Below are 27,787 nucleotides of genomic sequence, written 5' to 3'. Positions count from 1 at the left end.
GAACATTAACTATAAATAGTATTTTTTTAATTCTATAAAAAAGTGAAAAAATTGACAGTAAGTTAGAATCTTAGCTTTATTGCTTCCTAGTTATGGGACCTCAGGTAATTTACTTAATCTCATTTGTAAAGAGAAATGTCAATCATCTCATCTGAATACTGAAGATAGTATTTATACTTACTTCATAGAGTTATAGTCAAAACTAAATAAACATCTTAAAACTAAATTATTTAGTTCAGTACCTGGCACATAGAGAGTGTAAATACTTCTAGTTGTTTTTTTTTTTTAAATAGAGGCAACAATAGAGAATACTTACATATATTTTATACCTGCCTTCACTATATATTGCTTTGCACATAATAGATGCTTAAAATATTTGTTGAAAGAATATGTAAATTTAAAATATTAATATTCAAGATAAGTAGTAACATTAAGTAAAATTCTAAAGCATTGTAAAATTTTATGTTTCTTATTTAAAGTATGTTGTTTGAAGTAAAGTTTATTATTTAAACTCTATGTATAGGAAAATATTGAAAGAGAAATTTAGTGAACAAAAACAACTTCTGGGTTGAAGTAGTGAGTTATTACTTATTTGTGTATTATACATATGTTTAAGTAAGTTTAATAAGTACCCTTTAAAATGATAATACATGTATTTCCCTCTGCCTTCAGATCAAAGCAAGAGGAAGCATCAATCAGTCAGGAGCCCATGTGTTGCCCATTAAACAAGGAGAGAGTAAGTACTTTCAGGATTTCCTATTTTTTTTTTCCTATTTTCCTATTTTTTCTCTCAAATTGTCAAATCCTAAACGTTTTAGCAAGATGAAGCTATTTCTTACATTGGAGGAAATGGTCACCAGCTTTCTTCCATCAACCAAAGTTGAGGAAGCTGATAAAAGGATACTAGGTTCATTTTAGTCCATTTAGAACTTTTTTATAGCATTTCTATATTGTAAATTTTATTTCTAAAGTAAAATATATTCATTTTATTATTAAATTTTTTAAATGCAGAAAATAATAGAAAAATGCAGAAAATCTCCAAAGAAAAATTTTACTCTGTATGTTTTTGTATTAGTTTCCTATTGCTTCTGTAGGAAGCTCTCTGGCTAAAAACCACACAAATTTATCATCTTATAATTCTGTAGATCAGAAGTCTTACGGGCTAACATCAAGTTGTGAGCAGAACTACATTCCTTCCGGAACTCTAGGAGGTTACTTGTTTCCTCACCTTTTCCATCTTCCAAAGACCTCCTGCATTCCTTGGTTTATGGCCTCTTCTTCCATCTTCAATGCCAACAACACACCATCTTCAAATCTCTCTTATATTCCTACCTCTCTCTTTTAGATCACACTCTCCTTCTAGATTTTCTTGAATCATAAATAGCCATTGATATCTGTTATCCCAGGAAGAATAACTAACTTTTCAAGAAATAATCTATTATGAAAAGATAAGTACATTTAGTCTCTTTGTTACATGTCCCCAGGCTAAATCTCATAAGTAGCTTCCTTTTTTTCTGTTCATTTGAATAGTTATAGGCTATCATTTTACTAAAGCAATATTTATTAACAAAGCATATTTAGAAAGATCAAAAAGCCCATTCACCCAAGGCGAGTCACTACTTCCAAGAAAAAATAAAGAATATGTATTGTAAAATCTCTCTTGCTAAAAGTTTTTTTTATTGCTTAAAAAAATTGAATTCAGGCACTCAGATATGGACAGTCCCTCTAATTCTCCATTTAATCATTGATTTTTATGGGATTGATCATTGTATTGGTTTTTCTAGAGCAGGTAAGATTGTTCCTAATAGCATATCAAAAATCAAACTGCCTCCTAAGGCAATTTCTTCAAAATCAGTTCCTGTAATAGAGTTTAAATTCTATATAGTATACTGAGTATCTTGAGAGGTGAAATGGGGAGAAGGAAGTGTCTCTCTAAGAAAAAATACACTTCATTTTATTTGATGATGACTATGTAAATGGTTGCTTTTCCATTTGTCTTTGATTTCTGGGAAACTCAGTGTTAAATTTAAGCACTCTAGTGTTTAACCATCTGTTATAGCTTTTTTTTTTTTAAAGGGAACTTTATTTTTATTTATTTATTTATTTTTGGCTGCATTGGTTCTTCATTGCTGCGCATGGTCTTTCTCTAGTTGCGGTGAGCGGGGGCTACTCTTCATTGCGGTGTGCGGGCTTCTCATTGTGGTGGCTTCTCTTACTGTGGAGCACGGGCTCTAGGCGCGCGGGCTTCAGTAGTTGTGGCTCATGGGCTCTAGAGCGCAGGCTCAGTAGTGGTGGCGCACGGGCTTAGTTGCTCTGCGGCATGTGGGATCTTCCGGGATCAGGGCTCGAACCCATGTTGCCTGAATTGGCAGGCGGATTCTTAACCACTGAGCCACCAGGGAAGCCCTGTTATAGCTTCTTAATAAAATTTATTCCTGCCTCTGTTTAACCCTGCTTGAGAAGTCCAATTTCATATGGTTTCAGTATCATTGCTTCAAATTTATTTTGACCCTGCTGTTTTTGTGTATTTTCACCACAAGCTGCCCTCAGATCTTCTATAGATACAGGAAGGCTATAGTTTTTAAAGAAATTTATGCTACAAAGATAAAACAGAACATTTATGAGAAGATTAAGCAGATACATGAACTAAACACTATGTAATTCACACAGAAAGTAACCACTAAGATAAATGCATTGAATTCTTTTATAAAAATCGGAGGCATGCTGTTTTGTATGTGATTATTTGTACCTGTATCTCGGCTGTGTTTTAAATGGCCTGAAGGTAGAGACTATGCTGCATTCTTTGACTTGGCCTCATGCATATGACAAGAACTGTGCTGACTGGATCATAGATAGAGATCATTAAAGGTGTCTAAAAGTTCTTCTCTCTTGAATTCTTAACGTCTTTTTTTTAATTTAAAAATAGAGACATTCACTAAATGTTCTTTTCTACTTCCGCAGAGGAAATGAACAATTTAACCTACATCTTTAAGGGAAAATGTCATTAGTTCAGCATATATTTATTGAATACTAATGCACACAAAATGGTACAAATGCAAGTCTTACTTCAATATGCTCCAAATGTAAATAAGTTAAATAATTTGAGAACCTCTTCTTTATAAAATTGAAACTCTTCCCTCTTCCTAATCTATGATCTTGAACTTTCTTTACTCTCCAGTGAAAGGGGTATTTTCCTTCTCCTTTCAAGTGGAATCAGACATTGCTCCTACAGCCCAGTTGCTTATTTATACTATTTTACCTAATGGAGAAGTTATTGCAGATACTGAGAAACTCGAGATTGAAAACTGTTTTCCCAATAAGGTGGGTGTTTTGTTTAAGTCCAGTCCTTTTCTTCATCTCCCCTTTTGAAGTATGGAAAATAAGGACCTTATGTACATTTAAAAACTGCCACGTAGTGCTCCTAAAACTTTCTGCCAAAGGACCTCTAAAGGAAAGATTGACGCTAAGCCCCGGGAGGTCTAGAGGAGTAGTTCAAAGCAGGTGGCCATTAGCACAATTTTTTCTCTTGCTTTATCTGAAAATTCATGTGGAATTCAAAATATATTCTACAATTAACCTTTAATAGTTTTAATTTTGAAATGTTTGTTCCCCAAATTTTCAATTAAAAATGATGCTTCACAGTGATGTCAGTTTTATTCTATCATATCCCCCTGACACGCCTCCATGTACTACTGCAGAAATCAGTAATTTATTGTGAGTTAAATTCACTTTGAATTTGAAACAGAACAGGGGTATATGTGTGTATCCCATTTTGAGAAACATAGCCTGGGCACTCTAATAATGACTATAGCATAAAAATCTAAGTTGCATATGGGATCTTCTTATATTTCCAAAGAATGCATAGCTGTAATGAGAAGCCTACTGAGATATTAATAAGCTTTATCCCAACAGAATTTTCTGGGTAATCTTAACATTAACAATCAACTAGGATCCACAGACTTCAGATATATTTTTTAAAATATACCTACAAGGACTCTGACATGAGTTTTATGAAGATTAAAACAATATGCATTTACGGGAAGTGAACATTTCTGCAATGAGAATTACATTTAGATTGTCCTTTGTAACATACAATGATCTAAGAAAATACACAGTGGATTCTGAATAAATTTTCAACTCCATCTTACTAAAGAATGCTATTAAACCTGGACAGATGTCCAATAGCATCATTTGTGTTCTGTTTGGATGTTCTGTGTGTTTCATATAAACCTAGAAGAGACTTTTGCTTCAAGCTTCAATGTCTTTATTGCTAATCATGGGTAGTTAGTTTTTTGTTAAACCTTGGAATGCCCATCTTATGCTACAGCTTTCAGCACACTTTACTCATCCCAGCAGTGGCTTCACTCTGGTGCAAAAACATATGACAGCTTCTGTGTCATATCATAAAACTTCCACATAGAAGCAAAAGTCCATGGACATTATATTCAATCACTTCACATCAAATATCTTTTCACTTATCATTGATCAGAGATGGAGATAAGCTATGATAAATATAGATGAAGATTTTCGCAGTATTCAGAAGAAAGTTGACTATGTGTTTAAAAGTTAGAGAGTTACTAAAGTTAACAATTAAGGACCCTAGAAGTGAGACATCCTGACAGGATGATGAGCAGAGTAAGAAGTGGGTTGAGAATGTGAGGAAAGATCCAGGTCTGTCTGAGACCTGTGTTTCTTTAAACCAATATACTTTAAATAATTTTTTGATCTTTGTTGGAAAGAAGAAACCTGTTTTCTATTCACCATCCATATACCACTTTCTTATTTTAATAATGACAGGTTTATTATACAGATTAAATACTATGTAACAGTTTAAATTGTTGTTCCTAACTGGAAATAATTATTCATTAAGGATAACATTGATTAATATGGATAGGTACAGGCTCTCAAAATATGCCTTAAAGTTCTTTTCTGGTTCTCATATCAGTAGAACATGTTACATTTTCAAGCATATCCATTTCTTGGTTAGGAGTATTTTCAGTGATTATAATCTCAAATAACTCACTTGTTCATTTGGTATGGACATTCACAAACATATTTTAATGAACTTAAATTTTCTAAAAATAAAAACAAACATATTTAAAATAGAATTCTCCAAAAGCGGTGTTTTCATAATATATTGAACTATAGAGATGAATACTACTGCACCTTGAGGATAAATCAATTAATTTTTTTCATATGTCTTATGATATACATGAATCCAAAGTGTTACATTAATTCAATAGACCACATAGCAGATTATCATAGTTAAATCCAGCAATCCAAGTCAAATATTATTTAACGGAATGTACTATTTCATTGCAGTCCAAATCAGCTTTCAGTTCAAGAACCTGGAAGCTTAACGGATGCTACTGCAGTAACTAAATTCCAAATTATTTTATAATTTACTCAAGATTCTACTCAAAAAATTCTAACATAAACATAAGGAACCAATAGATTCACTTGCCGATGAATTTCTACTGGCCAAACCAGTCAAAACTCTGAAAAAAATTACGCACATTTTTCATTATTTTGTAGTTCTCATTCTTTATTCACAGTCCTTTGAATATTGTCAATGAATTTACTCTTAGGATGCATATTAGATGTTTAGTTTTTTAAATTAATGAGTAAATTCCTGATCCTGATAAACAGTACTACACAGCTATAGAATGCCAGGTGATTAAGAGGGCCAACTGAAGGAGACTTCGTTGGCTGGTCTTAGAGGTGGAATAGGATTTTTCACAGCCCCGTGCAAACTGCACACATTCATCACAAAAACACTGCATGGAGATAGGTATGTATCTTTGTTAGCGTGTGCATTCCAATTCCCACTCAAGATTCTCTTTTACTGTGATCAACATCAATTTATATTTCACTGGTTATAAAGAGAGTGGGAAACCTGAGTTAATCGAACCACATTTCCAGTTTATTCCAGAGATGGTTAACTGGTAGTCGTCAGGCAGATTCACCTCTTAACCCTTCTCTAACATGGATGAAGAGAAAGGAAGTGTGGAAAGGACTAGTCCTACCCTGGGGTAGGAGAGAGTTTTAAGATTGTAACAATTAGAAAATGTGTGGCTATAATCATATCCTCTTTACAGGTAAATTTGAACTTCTCTTCAGCCCGGGGACTGCCAGCCTCAGATATCAACCTGAAGGTCACAGCCGCTGCTTACTCCCTCTGTGCCCTCCGTGCAGTGGACCAGAGTGTCCTGCTAATGAAGCCTGAAGCTGAGGTCTCACCTCAGTCAGTGAGTCCCATTTCAGTCTTGCATATCAGAAAATGCACACATGATATGACCATTTTTGGAAGCTGGAAGTTATAACTGCAAAGGACAAGTTCTTCACAGTGTCAGGCATAGTGTAGTAAGTCACATATGAGTTTGGATTCAATTCAGTTCCAAAAAAGACATTGCACAGGGTGCTTCACACAGATCATCTTACTTCATTCTCTGCTATAACATATCAAAGAGTGAGCAGACTCGTTCACTACTACATTCCCTGTGCCTAGCACAGTCCTTACATGTAAAAGACATTTCTTTTTTTTGTTTTTTGGCAGTGGGGGAGGGCCACACTGCATGGCTTGCGGGATCCTAGTTCCCTGACCAGGGATTGAACCCACGCACTCGGTAGTGAGAGTGTGGAGTCCTAACCACTGGACCACCAGGGAAGTCCCTCAACACATTTTTAATGAACGAATAAATGAATAATAATTCCTTAACGTGGATATTATTACCTTAATTTTATGAATGAAGAAAACACAGCCAGCATAAATTAAGCAACTATAGAAAGAACATGCCAAAACTATATATATATATATATATATATATATATATATATATAGGGCCTCTCCCGCCGCGGAGCACAGGCTCCGGACGCACATGCTCAGCGGCCATGACTCACGGGCCCAGCCGCTCCGCGGCATGTGGGATCTTCCCAGACCGGGGCACGAACCCGTGTCCCCTGCATCGACAGGCGCACTCTCAACCACTGCGCCACCAGGGAAGCCCCAAAATTATATTTGAAAGGTGGGATTTGAACCAAATTTTATTCAATGCCATGTCTAACACACCACAATTCAAGATAGTATGTGAAATGCCAGGTTTTTAAGTCTTCTCTAAAAAAACAGGCACTTACTCATTGGCTTTAAGTACGGACAAAAGAGAGTTTCCAACCAAACTTGTCTTTTAAAGATGTTTCTTATAATGAAGAACTTCCAAAAGGGCCCAACAGTTTACAATCTTCATTGTCCATTTATTTGTTTAACGAATATCCCCTGCGTCTGGATTACGGGATAGATACTGCTCCAGGAATAGGAGTTTTTATGGTGAACGATCAGATGTGGTCTTTGACCATTTTAGACGTATAGTCTTGTGAGTTATTAAACAAGCAAGCAACAAAAACATATAAACATATAATAGTTCTAAATTTTGATAAGTATCATTTAAGGAATAAACAGGATGTTGAGCTAAAGAAAAGAGTTGAACAATTTTTGATATAGTCATTAGTGGTGTCTTCTTAGATTGTCAGATAATGGGGGGTAGGGGCAGGCATTACAAAGAATGAAAGCAGCGTGCCTGTAGGTCTTGTGGTCAGAATAAGTCTGCAGTGTTCAAAGAGGAAAAGGTAATGACCTTATACGTAATGGTGAGAGAAGAGGATGGTAGAGGTGGTAGGTGGGATGGAAAGTAAAGAAGATCATGACAAGTGCTGTGAGCTTGCAGTGGAGTTAGGAGTTGACAGCAAATGTAGTGGTAAATCACTGAGGAGTTTTAAGCGGGAGAGTGATTTAGTGATTTAGATTTATTTGGTAAGAAGATCTTGTTTGCCACTCAGAGTATGGGAGCAAGAATGAAAACAGTTAGGAGGCTATTGTAGTAGCTTAGATAAGAGATGACAGCAGGTCTGCATGGAGTCACTGTGTGTTTAATGAACACTATATGACTGAGCAGGTAGCCTTATGCTAGGCTCTGGGTGAAAACTGAACTGGAATGGATTTATTTCTAGGTTACCCCTGTACCTAGTTTTTTTCCAAGTTAAAATTGGTCTTAAAATAGTAGACTTAAAAAAAAAACTTGGTAAGAACTTAATCATATAAAATGGGAAAAGGGAATGAATTAAGTATTTACAGAGGTTGTTACTGGGTGATGGGTATGAATGACTTTTATTCTTTCATGATGTTTCTCTGTACTGTCCACATTTTTGCTTTCTTTTAAAAGTAGGCGTTTGGGCTGGGAGACAAAGAGACTTGAGTTTTATACTTACTCAGCCAAAATGCGCTGTGAGTCTTTGATCAATTAATTTGATATCTTATGTATTAATTTCTTTTGTACAAGAAGAGCATTAGGATCCATAACCCTTAATATCTCCCCATGATTTCTGTGTCACTTTTTATAATGTTGGTATGGGAGTGTTAAATAAGCACCATGATCTCTTAAAGTCCAGATTGAACATTATCACACTCAAAATAAAATAAAATAAAATAAATAAGAGTTTTTCCTTTGTTCTCTCTATTTTGCAGGTCTATGATTTGCTACCAGTAAAGAGGGTCCTTAGTGTTAGATATGGAGGTCCCATGAATGAAGATGGGGAAGAATGCATCAATGCAGAAGATATAACTCACAATGGAATCATTTACACACCAAAGCAGGTCCTGAGTGATGATGATGTTTACAGTATCTTTAAGGTAATTCTTCTTCCTAAAAACATAACCAAATTTGATTTCTAAGTCTTTGTTAAGATGGAGAACAAACAGATTTCTAAGCTCTAAAATCTGATCTTCCTCTCATTCACCAAAAAGAAAACCTGTGATTAACAGAAAAATATTGAAATCTCAGAGGCATAGAGAACTTTGTATACACACAGAGAGTCAATCATGGATTTCTCTGGCATTTTAAACAGCAAGGGGTATACTTTTAGGGTCACAACTTTAACCAAGTTGATCCCAAAACTAGTTATCACTGTCATATTCCCCTCTCAGTGATTCTCAGAGATTCCAATATGTGAGAAAACCAAAATATTTCCCATAGCACCTCTGACACCCTTGGAAAGGTGAGTACCCTATTGGCAGCCATTATAATAGTCATTTTCACAAAAATAAATGATTGAGTAAATGACTAAATACACAAAGTACATTACTTCAGCCAACACCTTCAGTGCAGTAAAATTTCAGGAAAACTGAAAGTAGCTGTTCATAAAGAAAAGATTTACAAAACTTGGAGTAGAAACGTTAGCTTGCCTTAGGTACGTTAGCTCAAATGTGTATCTTTAATCAGGCAGAGTTATGAAAAGGAAGTTTATCCAGGTTGTGAGATTAAATCTTATCTCTACCAAAAATGACTGAAAACTCTCATTATACCTTGAGGAAAGCATACATCAGCTTAGCTGATGAGGTCTGCAGCTTAGCTGAGAACAATTTAAACCTCCCTCTTCTGGAGCCTCCAGAATCATAAATCAGACGGTGGCAGAGGGAGAAAAACAAGACTTGGTTTATTAGCTAACTGCAGCATCTTTAAATATGTCTTTCTGACTTCTTTCTCCCCATTCCATATCCCTGCCACCACTGACAACTGTGCTTCAGTGTCCCACAGTTTCCCAAGTACTCTGAGATAGGACAGCAAGTAGTATTTGTGACTAATATCAAAGAAAGAGGAAGCTTGGAACAGGGGGGCTCTAGGAATCAGGCTACTGTGGACATCTGCGATTGTGTTTTGCATGCAGAGATTCAAGATACTTAAAAGACAGTGAGAAAGAAAAAAGGAAAGGATAAATCACAAAAGGGATGAGTTGAACATAGATATTCAGGCAAAGGAATATTTTCCAATAAAACATAAACAAAACAATATTTTCCAATAAAACATAAAGAAAACAAAGTGTACTGACTGTGAAGAAAAATCCCCAGGACTTCCCTGGTGGCATAGTGGCACAGCCTGTCAACACAGTAGACACAGGTTCGAGCCCTGGTAGGGGAAGATACCGCATGCCACGGAGCAACTAAGCCCATGTGCCACAACTACTGAAGCCTGCATGCCTAGAGCCTGTGCTCCACAACAAGAGAAGCCACTGCAATGAGAAGCCCACGCACCGCAACAAAGAGTAGCCCCCGCTCTCTGCAACTAGAGAAAGTCTGCGCACAGCAACAAAGACCCAACGCAGCCAAAAATAAATAAATAAATAAATAAATCTATTTAGAAAGAAAAATCTCCAATATACAGCCCTACAAGTTCAATGGAAAAGAAACAAAAAATTACTCTCTGCCACAAAGTTAATGTTTCGTTTGGTGGGGGGGGGGAAGGAAGGAAAGAAAAACATCCAAAATTAAAATACTCAAGTTTCTTGGAGGCAAAAGATAATTAAAGAGGCATCAGCGCATAGGAGACAAAATTCAGAAATAGGAATCAGAAGTGGATCCTAATCCCAGCTCCCATTCACTAACTGGATGATCTGGACTTTCTTTGACCCCATTTTCATACTTATATGATATACTTTTCATACTTATATTTCATACTTATATGATATACTTTTCATACTTATAAAATACCTCTCTTCTCCATTGTGTGGAATTTTCATGATGATCCTATGAGCTATATGTATAATAATAGTAAGAGTATAATACAAACGTAAGGAAATATTCTAGTCTCCAGACTGGATTGCCAGTATGCTTTAATAATTATTTTTCCTCCAGTCTGTAGGATTAAATATTTTTACCAACTCAAAAATCCACAAGCCACATTTTTGTCAGCTGCTTCAGCCATATCCAGGAGCATCTATGATCTATGCAGGAGGTAAGGGTGAGAATTATTTATCTGCTAAAATAATAGAAGAAAAGTGATGCTTTGCTGCGTTGGGTTGGGATAAAAAGCCATTTTTTAAAGTACTGAATGTTGTAACTCCGCAGCAACTTCTCGGTAAATTTTCTTCATATAATACTTTTCCCCAGAAAAAATAATTTTTAAGCCATTATTATTTCTTTCCCTCTCTCTCTCTCTCTCTCTCTGTCTCTCATCCAAATCAAATACTTTTCTGTTACAGTCTTCAGTAGTCTTGGTACTTTAAATCCTCTTTACCCACTGTGGCTTCAATACCTAAATTAGTCAGGATAAGATACATTATATTGCAGTAACAAACAAACCCCCACGTCTCAGAGGCTAAGTATATAACAGTTTATTTTTTCCTTTCACAAACACTGCTTGTGAGTCCAGTAGCTGTTCAGAACACCTCCTGACCAGTCACTGTCAGGGAGGTTCATTGAGCTTTCATCTTGTGACTCCATCTCCAATGTGCCTTTCAAGGTTACTACCACGGGGAAGAAGGAATAGATTTGCACATGACTTTTATGGCCAGCAGTGGAAGTGGCATATATCTCATTGCCCTACCTGCAAGGGATGCTGAGAAATGTGAAGGATTATATAGATATTGTTTGCCTCTGTCATATTCTTTTATGGAAATCAGAGTGATTTTGACATATTGAACAAAATAGAATAATTCAGCTTTTGGTGAATATACTTAGTCTCTTTGTGTGTCTCAGGTACACCTAGAAAAGAGGGAAAGTTGAAAAGGTTCTAGCTCTGACTATTTTCTTTTCTGCTGCTAACAGGCCTAGAGAAGTGTCTAGAGGCATGCTGGGATGGCTACTAATCCATTTTGTAATAAGAAATTTGGTGGTATAAAGTGTTTTTAAAAAATAAATTAAACACATTTAATACAGAAGAAATTATTTGCCTAGGAAGACAAAGAGTAAAGTTATGAAAGTAGAGGAATGAATAAGAATATTCCCTCCACAGAAACAAATTCGTGTAGTAAAAAAAAAACAAGTTTTCATCATACCTTTATCTGGTATGACACATATAACTTTGAAAATTTGCAGACTCAGGGACTTTCCTGGCTGTCCAGTGATTAAGACTCTTCCACTGAAGGGGACACAGGTTCGATCTCTGGTTGGGGAGCTAAGGATCCCACATGCCACGTGGTGTGGCCAAAAAAAAAAAAATTTTGCAGACTCATTTAACATTTTTGAGGCTCAGTTGAAAGTCAGAATGACAACACCAAAGTCACAGGTATCATGAGCATAAATTAAAAAAAACATAATCATGATTCCATATAACAGTGTTTTTTGGTTAAAAAAACTAAAAAACATTATTATTACTTTATTTTCACATCCCTCTTAATACCAACTGTATTTCTTTTCAATCTTAAGTGAAAACATGTAGGTGGAATGATCCAGAAAAACCTGAAAACAAACTACCATCATTACATTCTTATCACAGATATTCTGTAACACTCTAGACAAATTTTACATTTGGTATTCGTCACCTCTCCATTCTTTCCTTTTCCTGTTCAGTTACATCATCTTAGTCCTGTCCTTCATTGTTTCATAACCAAAGTACTAAAAAGCCACTATAATTTACCTTCCTTGCCTTCCATCTTTCTCCACTTCAATCCAGCCTCTATACCGTGAAAGGCGCATCACCCTTCAACATTGCTTCTGTGATGTCATTTATTTCTCAGACATAATCGCTACTTCCAGAATTCATAGGTCATCATATTTAAGGTTTTAAAAGAGCATGTTCAATGCTATTATTTTATGTATGTTTATATTTATATATTTATACATACTATCTTTATATGTCTTCTGATCTCTGGCAGGTCAGTTTTTTAAAAAATTAATTTTTATTGGAGTATAGTTGCTTTTATCACTTTTAAAAATCAACCTAACTCCTGCCTCCTTAACAGATCTAACTTATTTGTCCTAACCTTCATGGTGTTTTATTATATAAGTACACCTACTATTTACTCAGCTATGTTAAATGCCCCCACCCTGCCCCGAGATAGACATTCTACTCCTGAGGGGTTTTTTGTTATCCCTTTGGAGCATTGCTTCTGACCTCTGTGTACATACATGTGTAGCTGTTTCCTTGGAATGCCTTCTTCATTCCCCTGTGATTCTCATCCTTTCATGGTCTTCTTAAGTTCTGCTTTGTAAAGTCTTTTCTGGCCAATCTAAAGTTTATTTTCTGTCCTTTATTGAGTCTCTGTTGTCTATAACCCATACTTTACTATATCATTGTTTATGTCTTCAAATCTTATTAACTGTTAAAAAAAATTCCTGAAATCCTCTTGCTGTAGCTACTATCAGTTCCTCTTGTTTGATTCTCACTGCAAATGGAGAACACATGATCATCCCGTCAGGGTATAAGCAGTATTTGTTGTTTTAAATTACTCTTTATTTTTGCCTTCACCAGTTGAAAACTCAGCTTAGGGAGAGCTACATTTGTTTTCACTTCTAGAGAAAAATACAGTTACCTTTAAACCATTTGATGAAGCAATAGGATTTAGCCTTCCAATAGGACACGTAGATGAGTGAACGAAGTAAGAAGCCGGTAGGTTAAATTGTTCTAATAATAAACATTCCCTGAGCATATGATCTTATTCTACTTGATAAATAAGGCAGCTGTAAGAAATTGATAAAATTGAGGCTTATGTTGGGCCCTGTGTGTTTTCTCTCGACAGGTCAATTGGGTCCAATGGGCCCAGAAGTCTCTGCTCTAGCACGTGGAAATGCAGGGATAGCTTATCCAATGGTAGAGAGAGAAAACCCTCCAGCTGTGGAAGTGAAAGAGACAGTCCGGAAGTATTTCCCTGAGACCTGGATCTGGGACTTGGTGGCACTCGAGTAAGTTGTGTGTTGCCCAGAATTGAGTTCATAAAAGGATTTGAATCCTCCTCTATAATTCTGGTGTGATCATTGGTTCCTGATCCTTTCCGTTCTGCTCCGCTCTTTTCTGGTAGTTATTTAGATTCACAGTTCATTTATCTCATAGCTAAACAATGCAATCTTCTTTTTCTAATTTGGTCCTGAGATACTTAAAATAACAGAAAGTAGGAAGCTACCCTCGACCCTAAAAAGAAAAAAAAAAAACTTTCAGAGACCTCATTATGAACACCAAACCTTATATCAAGTTTAACATTTAGCACACTAAGTTTTCATGCTCTAGGATCAGCTGTGGTGCTTGCTAAAGGGGACTCATTGACTCTCCTCCTCTTTTTCCCCTCCCTAGCATATCGGGTAGAAGTGAGTTGGCAGTGAAGGTCCCTGACACCATCACGGAGTGGAAGGCTGGCGCACTCTGCTTGTCTGGAACAGCAGGGCTTGGCCTCTCCCCCACCATCTCTCTTACAACCTTCCAGCCCTTCTTCCTGGAACTCACTCTTCCCTACTCTGTGGTTCGAGGAGAAGCCTTCACACTCAAAGCCACTGCATTCAGCTATGTGTCCCATTGCATTCGGGTAAGGGCACTTCTCGACGTAAGCAAGAGTAGAAGGAAGGAACAAAATCACCGTTCATTACCTAGATTTCCCAGGTAATCTCCTAGTAAGTCATAATTGAACACGATGTAGCCTAATTTTAGAATGGAGTAAGTACTAAGAACAAAGCTCCCCAACAGGTCTGAGGTGGTAAGGTTATATTTATTCAGGACTCTGCATTATTTGTGTATTCCTGATTTCAGATATTACTTCCCCCTGATTATTTTTTCACTCTAACTAAAGAAAATATCTCTTCCCTGTGTTGGCACAAGCCTAAATCCTGAGTATTTATCCTGATTCCTGACAGTTTTTCAAAGTCCTAATGGCAAACATCTAAACTACAAAATATTTGACAGGATTTACCTTGTTTGAGCAGTTTCTCAAAGCCTCTCAATTAGTATGCATCGTCCCTTTAAGCTTCTTCCCCCTGTTACTGACCTTTTCCCTGTGTTCTTTCTCAAATTTGTGGGTGGGAATGGGGGACAGGTCAGCGTGCAGCTGGAGGTCTCTCCTGCCTTCTTGGCCATCCCAGTAGAAAAGAATGAAGAATCTCACTGTGTCTGTGGAAATAAGCAGAAAACTGTGTCCTGGGCTGTTACGCCAAAGTCACTGGGTGAGTGGTAAAGTTGTTCACAAATCCTACTTCTTATGTTGTAATGATTTGCTTTCATTCTCACTCAGATGCATGTTTTTTTCTCCTCCTTTGACAATGATCGATTGAAAGAAAACCGTTATAAATATTGGAGAGGCTTAAAAAGAAGAAACCGTTTATAGAATCACTGTTTAACTCCTTAAGAATCTTATTCCCCAGGAAAGGTGAATTTCACAGCTACTGCAGAAGCCCTGCCGTCTCAGGAACTGTGTGACAATGAGGTGCCCCACGTCCCAGCACCTGGACAGAAGGACACTGTAGTCAAGTCCTTATTTGTTGAGGTATGCGGGTCTACTTTCTCTGAGCCTCAGAGGCCTTATTATGTAAATCACATTATCTAATAGGTATGCGACAGTGACATTTCATTCCCAAGAATATGAATATGTCCACAACTCAAGTTTTCACTAACAGTTTTTCTCCTAAAGTGATTGCTTTTTCTCTATCACTATCTACATTCACTATCACTTTTCTTTTTGATTTTTTTTCTTTCAATACAAAGCCTGAAGGAATAGAAAAGGAGGAAACTTTCAACACACTTCTTTGTGCTTCAGGTAAGTGTCAAAAAATAGATAAAATTCTTTTGTTAAGCCACTTGCCAAAGTATATAGTTGTGAAATGCTCTTTGGGGCATGTTTCCTCTGGGGGAAAAAGAGGAAACAAGTATACTATCCCATGTGCAAATCAAAGGACATTTGATGGAGAACAATCTTTTCCTGATAAAGACATAGAGAAGTTAAGAGACTCACCTAATAATGAAGACTAAAGCTGATGACCATAGGACAGGATTCCTTCCAAATACGCCTGTGCTTCCCAAACTTCTTCCAACACAATTTTCAAACTATTGAAATATCTTTGTGGCACTAGTACTATTGGTTATTCTGTTAATAGTTGAAGTGCACTCATGTTTTTATTTAAACAAGTTATTTTAAGAAGAACTTTAGGTCATTAACATATACAGAAAACCAATCTTTTTCTATTACACTTAAAACTACCATTTAAATATTCACACAGTCATTAAAAAATTAGTATTAAAATATTCAACTCTGCACTATCTAAAATCATCTAGAGAACAGCACTTAGTCTACAGATCTCTTCTCTTCTCTATATAAGTATCCCCTGATAATCTCATCTAGTCACAGAACTTCAATAACAACTTTGTACCAGAGACCACAAAATATACATCTTTGGTCCACACCTCTTTCCTAAACTCAGACTCATGTATTCAGCTGCTCACTTATCATCTGCATTTCTAAGCCTGGAGGTCTAAGAGGTATCTCAAAACTAGCATGTTCAAAACTGAACCTCTGCTTAGTCCCCATAAGCCTGCTCCTCCTACAATTTTCTCCATCTCAGATGATGGAAATTCCATTCTTCTACTTGCTGGAGATAAAAAATTTTGGAGTCATCCATTATTATGTCCTTTCTCTTCTACTCCACACCCAATCCATTCCCAAATCTAGCTGGTTGAACCTTTAAATATATCTGAAATCTGTCCACTTTTCATCATGTCCACTCTTACTCTAGACCTTTCTCTCTTGGACCAACTCAGTCCCCTCCTAACTGGACTCCTGGTCATCTCCCCCTGTTCCTATACAACAAGAGGGATCATTTAAAGCATATTTCAGATCATGTCCCTCCTTTGTTCAAAGTTTTCCACGAGTCTCCCATATCCCTCAAAGTTAAAGACTATGTCTCCAGCATCACCTAGAAAGCCTTTCTATCCTCATGACTTCATATCCTGTTACCCTCTCCCCTACTCACCCTGCTCCTCTAATCTGATTTTAGAACACACCCAGCATACTCTAATCTCTGGAGTCTTTTCACATTTTGTTCCTTCTTCCTGCAAGTCTCTTCCCTTAGATATCTATAAATTTTACTCCCTGACTTACTTAGTGTCAGTCACCTATGATTTTTTAATCAATGAGCTTTATCATTGGGAACCTTCTCCCCACACCCTGTACTTCCTGATTTGCCTTGCCTCACTAGCTCACCCATATAAGCACTTAATCTGCTTCATTTTTTTCTATAGAACTTACCGGTATCTATCACACTAAATATTTGTTATTTTATTACTCCCATCAAAATGAAAACTCTAGGATGTCGGGAAATTTCTTTTGCAAATTGCTATATCATTGCACTTAAAACGGAATCTGGTACATAATACAGATTATGGTACACACTTAATACATATTTATGGAGTGAATATGATTTTTTTACAACCACAACTATAGTAGAAATTAACATAAACAATGAAGAGAAAGAAATAAATATAACATAAGGTATACACTTATAAGGAAATCTATAGAAATTTAACACAAATATATATGATTAATATGAACTTCACTGTGAGATGAATTGTGGCTTTAGGAGAAACTTGGATTGCATCAAAGAGATTATATAATGACCAAGAGAAATGAGATGTTGGATCTTGATCATATAGATGAAAAAAATTCAAATAAATCTAGAACGTTTCTCTCATTTTTCCCTCCCTTATATATATTTGTCTTGTTTCATTAGAAACCGGAGAACCTGAAAAGTTGTCACTAAAACTTCCTTCAAATGTGGTTGAAGGCTCTGCCAGGGCAACACATTCAGTTTTGGGTGAGTCTCCCAGCCCGAAAGAAGCAGTTGTCCATCCCCATAATTCTAGTGCATGGGGCCTCACCATCCCTTACTAATGAACTGTCTGAGTCTAGGCGTTGGATTGAGAGAAAGAACACCAAGCTAAGGACTGCACTGTTGAATAGATGTTGTGCTACATCTTATACCTTGACACACTCTAAAAAGTAAAAAGGGCCATCTCTTTGTGCCCTCATCTTCAAGAGACCGGCTAGGTAGTGATGCTTCCTAATAGACTGAAAAATAATTGTTTTTTACCAGATTTGTGGCTCATCAGAAAGATGTATCCTACCATTCAGATTTTTTCCTGTTTTTTCCGTCCTTGAACTATCTACTTTATTGTTCCCTCATTTCTCTTTCCTTTCTATTTCTTGTTTTCCTTCACCTCTTATGCTTTCTTTTCCACCCCTTTATATATGATTTGACTTCTCACTTAGTTAGTAATCTATCTTCTTATCCCAACATAAATCAGCTCTGAGTTCCTCTGATTTTTTTTTAATATCTTTCATTCCCCAGGTGATATACTAGGCTCTGCAATGCAAAATCTTCAGAATCTTCTCCAGATGCCCTATGGTTGTGGAGAGCAGAATATGGTCCTTTTTGCCCCTAACATCTATGTTCTGAACTACCTGAATGAGACAGGGCTGCTGACAGAGAAGATCAAGTCCACAGCCATCAGCCACCTCATCAGTGGTGAGAGATTACCCCAAAAGGAAACACATTAACTGATTCCCTAAATATCTCCTCCAGTGAACTCAAGTCAACATCCCTTTGATTAAGATTTAATAATTATTGTTGCTGTGATATCCAACAAGTTGTCCCACTATACAACCAGGAAATTCGATGGTATCATCAAGTCTTGGAGACTTCGTAGTAACATAGTAGTTTCCCTGTGACACCTCAACCAGTTTTGAGGAAGACCCTGATTCATTCTCCAATGTCTCTGCTATTTCATAAATCTATGCAAACTTCCTCTTCAGGTTACCAAAGACAGTTGAATTATAAGCACAGCGATGGTTCTTACAGCACCTTTGGGGATCGTCATAGTAGAAGTCAGGGGAACACTTGGTAAGATAATTATTTCCATATGTTCTCTGTAGAGCCACAGTATTTCAGAATTCTGGAAATAGCTATTCTCTGATACCTGGAGTTCATGCATAGAAATTTGTTACCCTTTTTTTTTTTCTTAATTGGAGTATAATTGCTTTACAATGGTGTGTTCGTTTCTGCTTTATAACAAAGTGAATCAACTATACATGTACATATATCCCCATATCTCCTCCCTCTTGAGTCTCCCTCCCACCCTCCCTATCCTACCCCTCTAGGTGGTCACAAAGCATGGAGCTGATCTTCCTGTGCTATGAGGCTGCTTCCCACTAGCTATCTATTTTACATTTGGTAGTGTATATATGTCCATGCCACTCTCTCACTTCATCCCAGCTTACCCTTCCCACTCCCTGTGTCCCCAGGTCCATTCTCTACGTCTGCATCTTTATTCCTGTCCTGCCCCTAGGTTCTTCAGAGCCTTTTTTTTTTTTTTAGATTCCATATATATGTGTTAGCATATGGTATTTGTTTTTCTCTTTCTGACTTACTTCACTCTGTATGACAGACTCTAGGTCCATCCACCTCACTACAAATAACTCAATTTCGTTTCTTTTTATGGCTGAGTAATATTCCATTGTATATATGTGCCACATCTTCTTTATGCATTTATCTGTCGATGGGCACTTAGGTTGCTTCCGTGTCCTGGCTATTGTAAATAAAGCTGCAATGCACAATGTGGTACATGATTCTCTTTGAATTACGGTTTTCTCAGGGTATATGCCCAGTAGTGGGATAGCTGCGTTGTATGGTAGTTCTATTTGTAGCTTTTTAAGGAACCTCCATACTGTTCTCCATAGTGGCTGTATCAATTTACATTCCTCCCAACAGTGCAAGAGGGTTCCCTTTTCTCTACACCGTCTCCAGCATTTATTGTTTGTAGATATTTTGATGATGGCCATTCTGACCGGTGTGAGGTGATAACTCATTGTAGTTTTGATTTACATTTCTCTAATGATTAGTGATGTTGAGCATTCTTTCATGTGTTTGTTGTCAATCAGTTTATCTTCTTTGGGGAAATGTCTATTTAGGTCTTCTGCCCATTTTGTTATCCTTTAAAAACTCCTATGTGTGTCATCACTAGTGGAGGATCTCACCATTTCATCTATGAAAGCTCACTGTTCTGACAGTATAGTAAATAGCAGTAAAGTAAGGATCCCCCAAAACGGAAATAGAAGGCAGAAAATGTCATAATGTGAAATGACAGAGGAAAAAGCTTCTACATTAAGGGAGGAGAGGAGGGGAAGGACAGAAAGAGACTGTGATGTAGTAAAATCATTCAGAAAATGGCAATTTTGGTGGTGGGAAGGCACCACATTTCACAAACATTTTATGAGAAAAAAAAGTGAAAAGTATCGACTCTGGAGAAACCCATCAAGTTGAGACATTTTCAAACAGATTCAGAAGTTTGCTGGACAAATAAGAGTATATTCAGTATTCAAGTATCATTTTGCCACCAGTTTTCTCCACGGAACTGTGAAGCTACCTGGAGGCAACTGCACACAGTGAGCTTTAAAAGTGAGATGGTCCTCAGGTCTCCACCTCTTCCTTGCTGGACAGGCTCACTGCATTTGTATTCAAGTCCTTCGCTCAAGCCCAGTCATACATCTTTGTGGAGGACTCGCACATCATGAACTCCCTTACCTGGCTCTCACAGAAGCAAAAGGAAAATGGTTGTTTCCAGCGTTCTGGATCATTGTTAAACAATGCTATTAAGGTGATGCCTTTAAATTTGTTCTGGGCCCTGAGGACAGTGACATGTAGGAGGTACGATGCTCCTATTGATTCCTCAAGTCCTGGTGACATAGCTCTGAGAAGGAAAGTAGACTCTAAAGCTTCTGAAACCTAGCAATAAATTAGTTGTTTGTATTGAAAGAAAATAGCATGCCCTCAAAGCTCCAATACATTAATAGAAGTGAGGGAAAGTGATTTGGGACAGATTTAAGAATTTTAGGGTGAAGGAAGAAGGGGAAAAATCAATAATACTGCCCAAGGAAAGATGCTTTCTAGTGGAGATGGCCAAGGGGAAAATAGAGTTAGCTGATTCTGGCTGATGAATACTGGAGTGTTTGAGTGTCTCTGCCTCTGATCCTTACAGGGTGGGGTAGACGATGAGGTGACGCTCTCTGCCTACATCACCATTGCTCTGCTGGAGAAGCCACTGCCTGTCACTGTATGTACTACCACACTCCCTGGACCCCCCTCACAAATGTAAGGAATAAAACTCATGGAACTATGAATGTCTGAGGAAAATGAGTTGTGATTTTCATGTTATTTAATATTAGTATATTTCACTAGAGCATAAAGGATGACAGATCCTTTGGGAAGCTGCAAAGAAAATTACCCTCTGGTCAGATTGTGATGTTGCACAGGCACTTCGGGGCATTGAATCTAGGGTTACCCTGGAGGCAGTTCATTAGCCTGGTTCTATCTTAAGGTCCATCTTCTTTATAGCACCCAGTTGTCCGCAGTGCCCTATTCTGCCTGGAAAGGGCCTGGGAGTCTACTTCAGAGGCCCAAGGAAGTCTTGTCTATACCAAGGCATTATTGGCCTATGCCTTTGCTCTAGCAGGAAACCAGGCCAAACGAAGTGAGCTGCTTGAATCACTAGACAAAGAGGCTGTAAAAGAAGGTAAGAGCTGCTACTGCAAAAGTGACTTCCAAAAATCACCAGTGATCAAAGGGAGAGGACCTATTAAATTCACACATATCATGCTTATATTCTATCCATTATATTATTATAAGAAGATGATGATGATTTATTATTGACCTAACACTTAAGTTCTCTGGGTGACATGGATCATTTTATCAATTCACACATTATAGACTTTAAACAGCCCAGCTTCTAATATCACACAAGTATGTAATAGACACAAAGACACAATGTGATTTGCTAGAACCTCAATTTACTTTCATGGCAAAGATTAGCTTGATTGGTGATTATTTAATACTTTCACTTCATGTATGTCCATTCACTAGGTGAGCTCTAATTATAATGATCATTAATGAATTAGGTTTTGAAAATGTTCTCTAAGCTTAAGATTGTATCCTTTTTTATCTCAAAGAGGACTCAATCCACTGGCAACGGCCTGGGAAACCTCAAGAAGTTAATGCACTCTATTATCAACCCCGGGCTCCTTCTGTTGAAGTGGAGATGACAGCTTACACTCTCCTTGCCTATCTTACTGCCCAGCCTGCCCCATCTTCAGAAGACCTGTCTGTGGCTACACGGATTGTGAAATGGATCACCAAGCAACAAAACCCCAGTGGGGGCTTCTCCTCCACTCAGGTCTGTGAAGAGACTCTAGGAAGAAAAATAAATATACTAATACCCATGTAGACACAACCACATTCTAGGAGTTGAATAATTGCATAATGTTTCTAATTTATACTTTGTCTATTCCTCCATCACCAGAAAGGTTCCAGCCTCATTATTTTATATATGGATTATTTCTCTGTCCTCTGCACAATCTCTCATATTTTCTCTCCTTAGTGGATCCTCATCCCTAATGTCGATCAACCTTTCTAGAGCAATGTTTTCATAAGATTACTTCCCTTGGGGACTTCCCTGGCGGTCCAGTGGTTAAGACTCCATGCTTCCACTGCAGGGGGTGCAGCTTCGATCCCCGGTCAAGGAACTAAGATCCTTCATGCTGCGTGGCATGGCCAAAAGCCTGATCCCTTCTCTTTTTCTGGAATTGGCTCACTCTTTTCTATGTCTTTACTTCAACAACATTTCCGTCCCTGGTACTGCCTGATGCCTCTCTTCTGTCTTTATAAACCTTTCTCATTATTCAGACCTTTCTCATTATTCAGACCTCATTCAGACCTCATTCTTCTCACCTTCTTCACACCTTCTTCACAGCATTTTCTTATTATGCTAGCTCCAATTTCTTCTCCATTCTCTGAATTTTTCCAACAAATGTTGTTATATAAATTTATAATTATTGAAATATCCTCTACGTCAAATATTGAGTCTCATTCCCATATGTACACTGTAAACTGCTTGAACAAGGAAACTTCATTTCCCCCAAAGTTCCTAGAATAGTTCATGATTAATAACCAGGTCTGAATTGACTTGAAATCCAGTGAATGAACTGTGTTTATGACTAAATAACTCTGAGAACAGTGTTGATGTGGTTTACATCTGGTATGATTTTGTTACCTTCCTCTCCTGTGCTTTCTGAACCCATCTTTTTTCAGGATACAGTGGTAGCTCTCCAAGCGCTCTCCAAGTATGGAGCAGCAACTTTCACTAAAAGGGAGAAAGCGGCTACAGTCACCATCAAGTCTTCAGAGACCTTCTCTGAAGAATTCCAAGTAGATGAAGGCAATCGCCTATTGCTGCAGGAGGTCGCTTTGCCAGAGGTTCCAGGGGAGTACAGCATGGCAGTGTCAGGGTCGGGATGTGTGTACCTCCAGGTGAGACTGCCAGGGTTCAGGCGATGCCACAAATGGGAGAACAAGTCTCAAGAATTCCATTTGAACTTCAAAATAGAAAAAGAAACATGTCCTAAGGGGAGGTATAAATCACGTAGAAGAGATAAACTATTTGAGTGTAAAAATAAATGATTTTTTTTCAATTTGTTTTAGACATCCCTGAGATATAATATCCTGCCCAAGAAAGAAGGAAAATCTCCCTTTACTCTGAAAGTTGATACTCTCCCCAAGAATTGTGATGGAGTCAGTGCTCACAGCAAAGTCCAGATTCTCATCAACATTAGGTAAATCCTAAACCACTATGAGACATTTTGTAGAATATAGTGAAATAGAGTTTCTTGTGCAGGGGATCTTCACTGTCCAAGGTCATACATAATAAACAAGAAATTCTTGCAATAGTTATTTAAAAGAAAATTTTCTTCACTCTTACTGAAAAGCCTTAACATTGAGAATATGATGTTACCATACCTGCAGAGTATGCATTCATAATGAGTTTTCCAAACAACTATAGCAGAAGAAAATAGAGTAGATGGCAAAGCTGAGTGGTAGCCAGGGATAAGGAACGGTAGAAATAAAAGAGGAGAGACTTCTGTCTTGAATGAATTCCAAAGAATTTTGTTTGACTGCCTTGTCCCTATGCCTTGACTTCATAGTTATACTGGGGAACGACCCAGCTCCAACATGGTCATTGTTGATGTGAAGATGGTATCAGGCTTCATACCTGTGAAAGCATCAGTGAAAAAGGTAAACCCTAAGTTTCTTACAGATAGCAAAGTCATGGCAAATGCTGTCAATTTTATTTTGTTGATTCAGTTCTCCAAGAGGTTTATTCCCTCAAACTTGTTTCTCTAGTGTGTGTTTCCATCATTTTAAAAGTGGGCATCCTAGCTATGTGGTCTCAACTATAAGATATAAATCATAAACATGGTTAATAATGTTCCAGCAGGCCCTGAGACTTCTAGGAATGTGTAGTGCATTGAATTATCTTCCAACTATGTACAAAAAGAAAAAGGGAGACTATATCATATGTAAGCATATACATATATTCTCCTTTTTTTAATATAGTTGGAAGATAATTCCCTCTCTAAATAGATGATAGACAGATAGATAAGGAGGGTTTAATAAATATTACTTTTATTATTTTTATTATTATTACTATTATTCTTGAAGAAATCAAAATTAGTGTTTGGATGTCTCTGAGAAGCCATTTAGAACGTAAATACCTGAAAACTGCCTCAGCCTGCAAGTTCCTCATCCCATATCTTTGGCCTTTCCTCTTGGTCAACAGCTCCAAGAAAGGCCTCAGATTCAAAGGACTGAAGTGAGCACCAACCACATCCTGATTTACTTTGAAGAGGTAAGATTCTCTGTGATTCTGCTAGATCTGGAAGAACCACTACAGATTCTAACAAACCAACCCAGGTTCCAAAGAGTGTATTTCACCTACACAACTTATCGTATTATAAAGCATTTATGAATTGGTATAGCATTTATGAATTGTGGGGAAAGAAAATAGTTACAGAGGGAAACGAAGCTGGGCCAGGTCAACAAAGCTCAATTTACTACATTTGACTGTCCATTGAATCGTCTTTTTGCCCTTCTTTTATCTGTCATTGAGTGTATTATGCAAGTCTTAAAACCTCTCGTTCTTTCCACAGGTTTTGGTGCAGAGGACAGCATAAGTACAGGGTTTGATACTATCTTAAGAAAAGAGTAACTGAGTTAATCTTTGATTCCAATTCAGTTTTCCTGTCTCTCCAGCTAACCCATCAAAGCTTGAGTTTCTCCTTCTCAGTGGAACAAAACATCCCAATAAAGAATTTAAAACCAGCTACCGTAAAGGCCTATGATTATTATGAGACAGGTGAGTGGGATTCAGACATGCTGAGCCTTGAAAGGAAAAAGATGACTAACTAGGACAGGGTCACCTTAACTGAAAGAAAACTCCACAATCTTTCACTGGAAGAAAGAGTTGAGTTTATGATCACAGGATAAGCATATTCCTGTATATTAATCTGTCTTATGCCCCCAAACAAGTATTAGAATCATTCTTATAAATTGATCATAAAGCAATAAGGGGATCAATTTTTTCTAAATTCCCCTATGACGTTTTTTCTGGACTGAATTATTCCAGAAAGAAAAGAAGGGTGGCAATAACTAAAAATGTGTGCTATGAGACCCAAAATTTGTTCTGTTTTTGATTTGGGCCTCAGATAGTTTCACAAATTTTGGGAAACGTTGTATAATATGTCAGGAAATTCTTCCATTTGCTCATGACTTTGAAGTAGAAACTTACCAGTATCTTAGCATACTGGTAGTGTTCAAACTTTACTCTTTCTTAGAAAAGAAAAGGTTCAGAGAGGAACGTACAACTCCAATAAGAAAAACATAGTTGTGAAAAAGGGCTATACAGTGTCCTATAGAAAGACAGTTATCCATTTGTGAAATCTGCCCCTCAGCTTTATGTCCAAGGCCAATTTTCTCTTGCTCCTCACTAACCAATCCCAAAAGGCTTAGTACAGAAGTAAGTCCTTTTATTGGCTCTGTAACTGTGCTTTATACTTTCTTTCGTAGCTTACACACTTTATTTACAATTAACCATTCATGTGCCTATTACTGAATGTCTTCACTCTGTCTCATCATTTTTGCATTTCAGAGGAATTCACCATTGAAGAGTACAGTGTTCCCTGCAGTGCTGGTAAAGTATAAACAGTAAAATCTAATGCCAACAAAAAGAAAATAAATACAATATGTGTTGTCTGTGTAAAGCTGCTTCTTGAGCATATCCTTACCATATTATAAAACTCCTTGGTAAATCATTTATGAATTGAACTATCTAAAATGTATTATAGAATTTCACAGTAGAAAAAAATGCAAGTAAAATATAATTACTGGTGTCTGGGTTGACTTGTTTGAAGATGAATCCAGGAATTTGCCACATATAAAAGGGAAATCATCTAATATTTAGTTTATGTTTCTATACTCAGTGGTGATATATTTATTACCCACAGCCTTTCTGGGATGTTTCTAAACTTATACTAGTTAAAGTCAGGAAACTGTTCACTATAAATTATCCATATAACACAGCACAAGAGATGTGATCTACAAGACCTTCCTTTAGGCTGATTGACAGTGTTCATCTTTGACAATACAACACTTGCTGTGAGACCTTCCACTTTCCACTTTAAAACATGAAAAAACTGAGAACAACCTTATCATTAAAAATAATTAAACTTATTAAGTTCAAATATTTATAATTAAAATATGAAAAATTATTCCTTTATTAGATCACAAAATTTCCCTAATATTTCTAACTTTTCTTCTACTGTTTAGCATTTGAACACGGAAATGCTTGAAGATGGAAACTTACAAACTTCATCAGATGAACTTTTCCAGAAATGAAGAACAAAGACTTATCAGGAGAGAAAATAGTGGGAGAAAGAAGGGACGGGAATTGGAAGTACATGAAATTTGTGTGTCGAATAAATTTATGACATTTACAACTCTATCTTTTCTTTTGTTCTTTATCAATGTTATATTTCCCTTCTGAAATACATATCCATTCTCCACAGTGTTTTTTCTTGGTTGTAGGTTCTTCCCTTTCATCACATTAAGTATATCATGCCATTCCCTTCTGGCTTGTAGAGTTTCTGCTGAGAAATCAGCTGTTAACCTTATGGGAGTTCCCTTGTATGTTATTTGTCGTTTTTCCCTTGCTGCTTTCAATAATTTTTCTTTGTCTTTAATTTTTGTCAGTTTAATTACTGTGTGTCTCAGCGTATTTCTCCTTGGGTCTATCCTGTATGGGACTCTCTGTGCTTCCTGGACTTGGGTGGCTATTTCCTGTCCCATGTTAGGAAAGTTTTCGACTATAATCTCTTCAAATATTTTCTTGGGTCCTTAATCTGTCTCTTCTTCTGGGACCCCTATAATGCGAATGTTGTTGCATTTAATGTTGTCCCAGAGGTCTCTTAGGCTGTCTTCAGTTCTTTTCATCCTTTTTTCTTTATTCTGTTACATGGCAATGAGTTCCACCATTCTGTCTTCCAGGTCACTTATCCGTTCTTCTGCCTCAGTTATTCTGCTATTCCTTCTAGTGTAGTTTTCATTTCAGTTATTGTATTGTTCATCTCTGTTTGTTTGTTCCTTAATTCTTCTAGGGCTTTGCTAAACATTTCTTGCATCTTCTCAATCTTTGCCTCCATTCTTTTTCCGAGGTCCTGGATCATCTTCACTATCATTATTCTGAATTCTTTTTCTGGAAGGTTGCCTATCTCCACTTCATTTAGTTGTTTTTCTGGGGTTTTATCTTGTTCCTTCATCTGGTACATAGCCCTCTGCCTTTTCATCTTGTCTATCTTTCTGTGAATGTGGTTTTTGTTCCACAGTCTGCAGGATTGTAGTTCTTCTTGCTTCTGCTGTCTGCCCTCTGGTGTATGTGGCTATCTAAGAGGCTTGTGCAAGTTTCCTGATGGGAGGGACTGGTGGTGGGTAGAGCTGACTGTTGCTCTGGTGGGCAGAGCTCAGTAAAACTTCAGTCCACTTGACTGCTGATGGGTGGGGCTGGGTTCCCTCCCTTTTGGTTGTTTGGCCTGAGGCAACCCAACACTGGAGCCTACCTGGGCTCTTTGATGGGGCTAATGGCAGACTCTGGGAGGGCCAAAGGAGTAC

At 37.3% G+C, this 27,787-nt stretch overlaps 1 protein-coding gene across 2 annotated transcripts in view; it reads left to right on the top strand.

The window, feature by feature from the left end:
• LOC309969288 (pregnancy zone protein-like) overlaps positions 1 to 26,622 on the top strand; it is a 41,461-nt gene extending 14,839 nt beyond the window's left edge. The window contains exons 13-36 of one of the 2 annotated variants that reach the window (XM_082850992.1): positions 673 to 736; positions 3,179 to 3,321; positions 6,099 to 6,248; positions 8,519 to 8,683; positions 10,682 to 10,781; positions 13,507 to 13,669; positions 14,055 to 14,283; positions 14,788 to 14,914; positions 15,113 to 15,234; positions 15,453 to 15,504; positions 17,471 to 17,554; positions 18,089 to 18,265; positions 18,553 to 18,640; positions 20,237 to 20,393; positions 20,775 to 20,849; positions 21,131 to 21,308; positions 21,742 to 21,965; positions 22,880 to 23,098; positions 23,270 to 23,400; positions 23,770 to 23,860; positions 24,405 to 24,473; positions 24,878 to 24,980; positions 25,773 to 25,814; positions 26,450 to 26,622. In XM_082850992.1, the coding sequence (XP_082707118.1) occupies positions 673 to 736; positions 3,179 to 3,321; positions 6,099 to 6,248; positions 8,519 to 8,683; positions 10,682 to 10,781; positions 13,507 to 13,669; positions 14,055 to 14,283; positions 14,788 to 14,914; positions 15,113 to 15,234; positions 15,453 to 15,504; positions 17,471 to 17,554; positions 18,089 to 18,265; positions 18,553 to 18,640; positions 20,237 to 20,393; positions 20,775 to 20,849; positions 21,131 to 21,308; positions 21,742 to 21,965; positions 22,880 to 23,098; positions 23,270 to 23,400; positions 23,770 to 23,860; positions 24,405 to 24,473; positions 24,878 to 24,980; positions 25,773 to 25,814; positions 26,450 to 26,472 (2,976 nt within the window). In that variant the 3' untranslated portion in view covers positions 26,473 to 26,622. Of the gene's footprint in view, positions 1 to 672; positions 737 to 3,178; positions 3,322 to 6,098; positions 6,249 to 8,518; positions 8,684 to 10,681; positions 10,782 to 13,506; positions 13,670 to 14,054; positions 14,284 to 14,787; positions 14,915 to 15,112; positions 15,235 to 15,452; positions 15,505 to 17,470; positions 17,555 to 18,088; positions 18,266 to 18,552; positions 18,641 to 20,236; positions 20,394 to 20,774; positions 20,850 to 21,130; positions 21,309 to 21,741; positions 21,966 to 22,879; positions 23,099 to 23,269; positions 23,401 to 23,769; positions 23,861 to 24,404; positions 24,474 to 24,877; positions 24,981 to 25,772; positions 25,829 to 26,449 lie in introns of both variants that reach the window. The other variant, XM_082850993.1, reaches the window with a different exon arrangement.
• The last annotated feature ends 1,165 nt before the right edge of the window (positions 26,623 to 27,787 follow it).

The sequence above is a fragment of the Leucopleurus acutus genome, assembly GCF_964270905.1.
Source record: "Leucopleurus acutus genome assembly, chromosome: 11".
Lineage (NCBI taxonomy): Eukaryota > Metazoa > Chordata > Mammalia > Artiodactyla > Delphinidae > Leucopleurus > Leucopleurus acutus.
The sequence above is the reverse complement of the archived record's forward strand: the minus strand, read 5'-3'. Positions and strand labels throughout refer to the sequence as shown.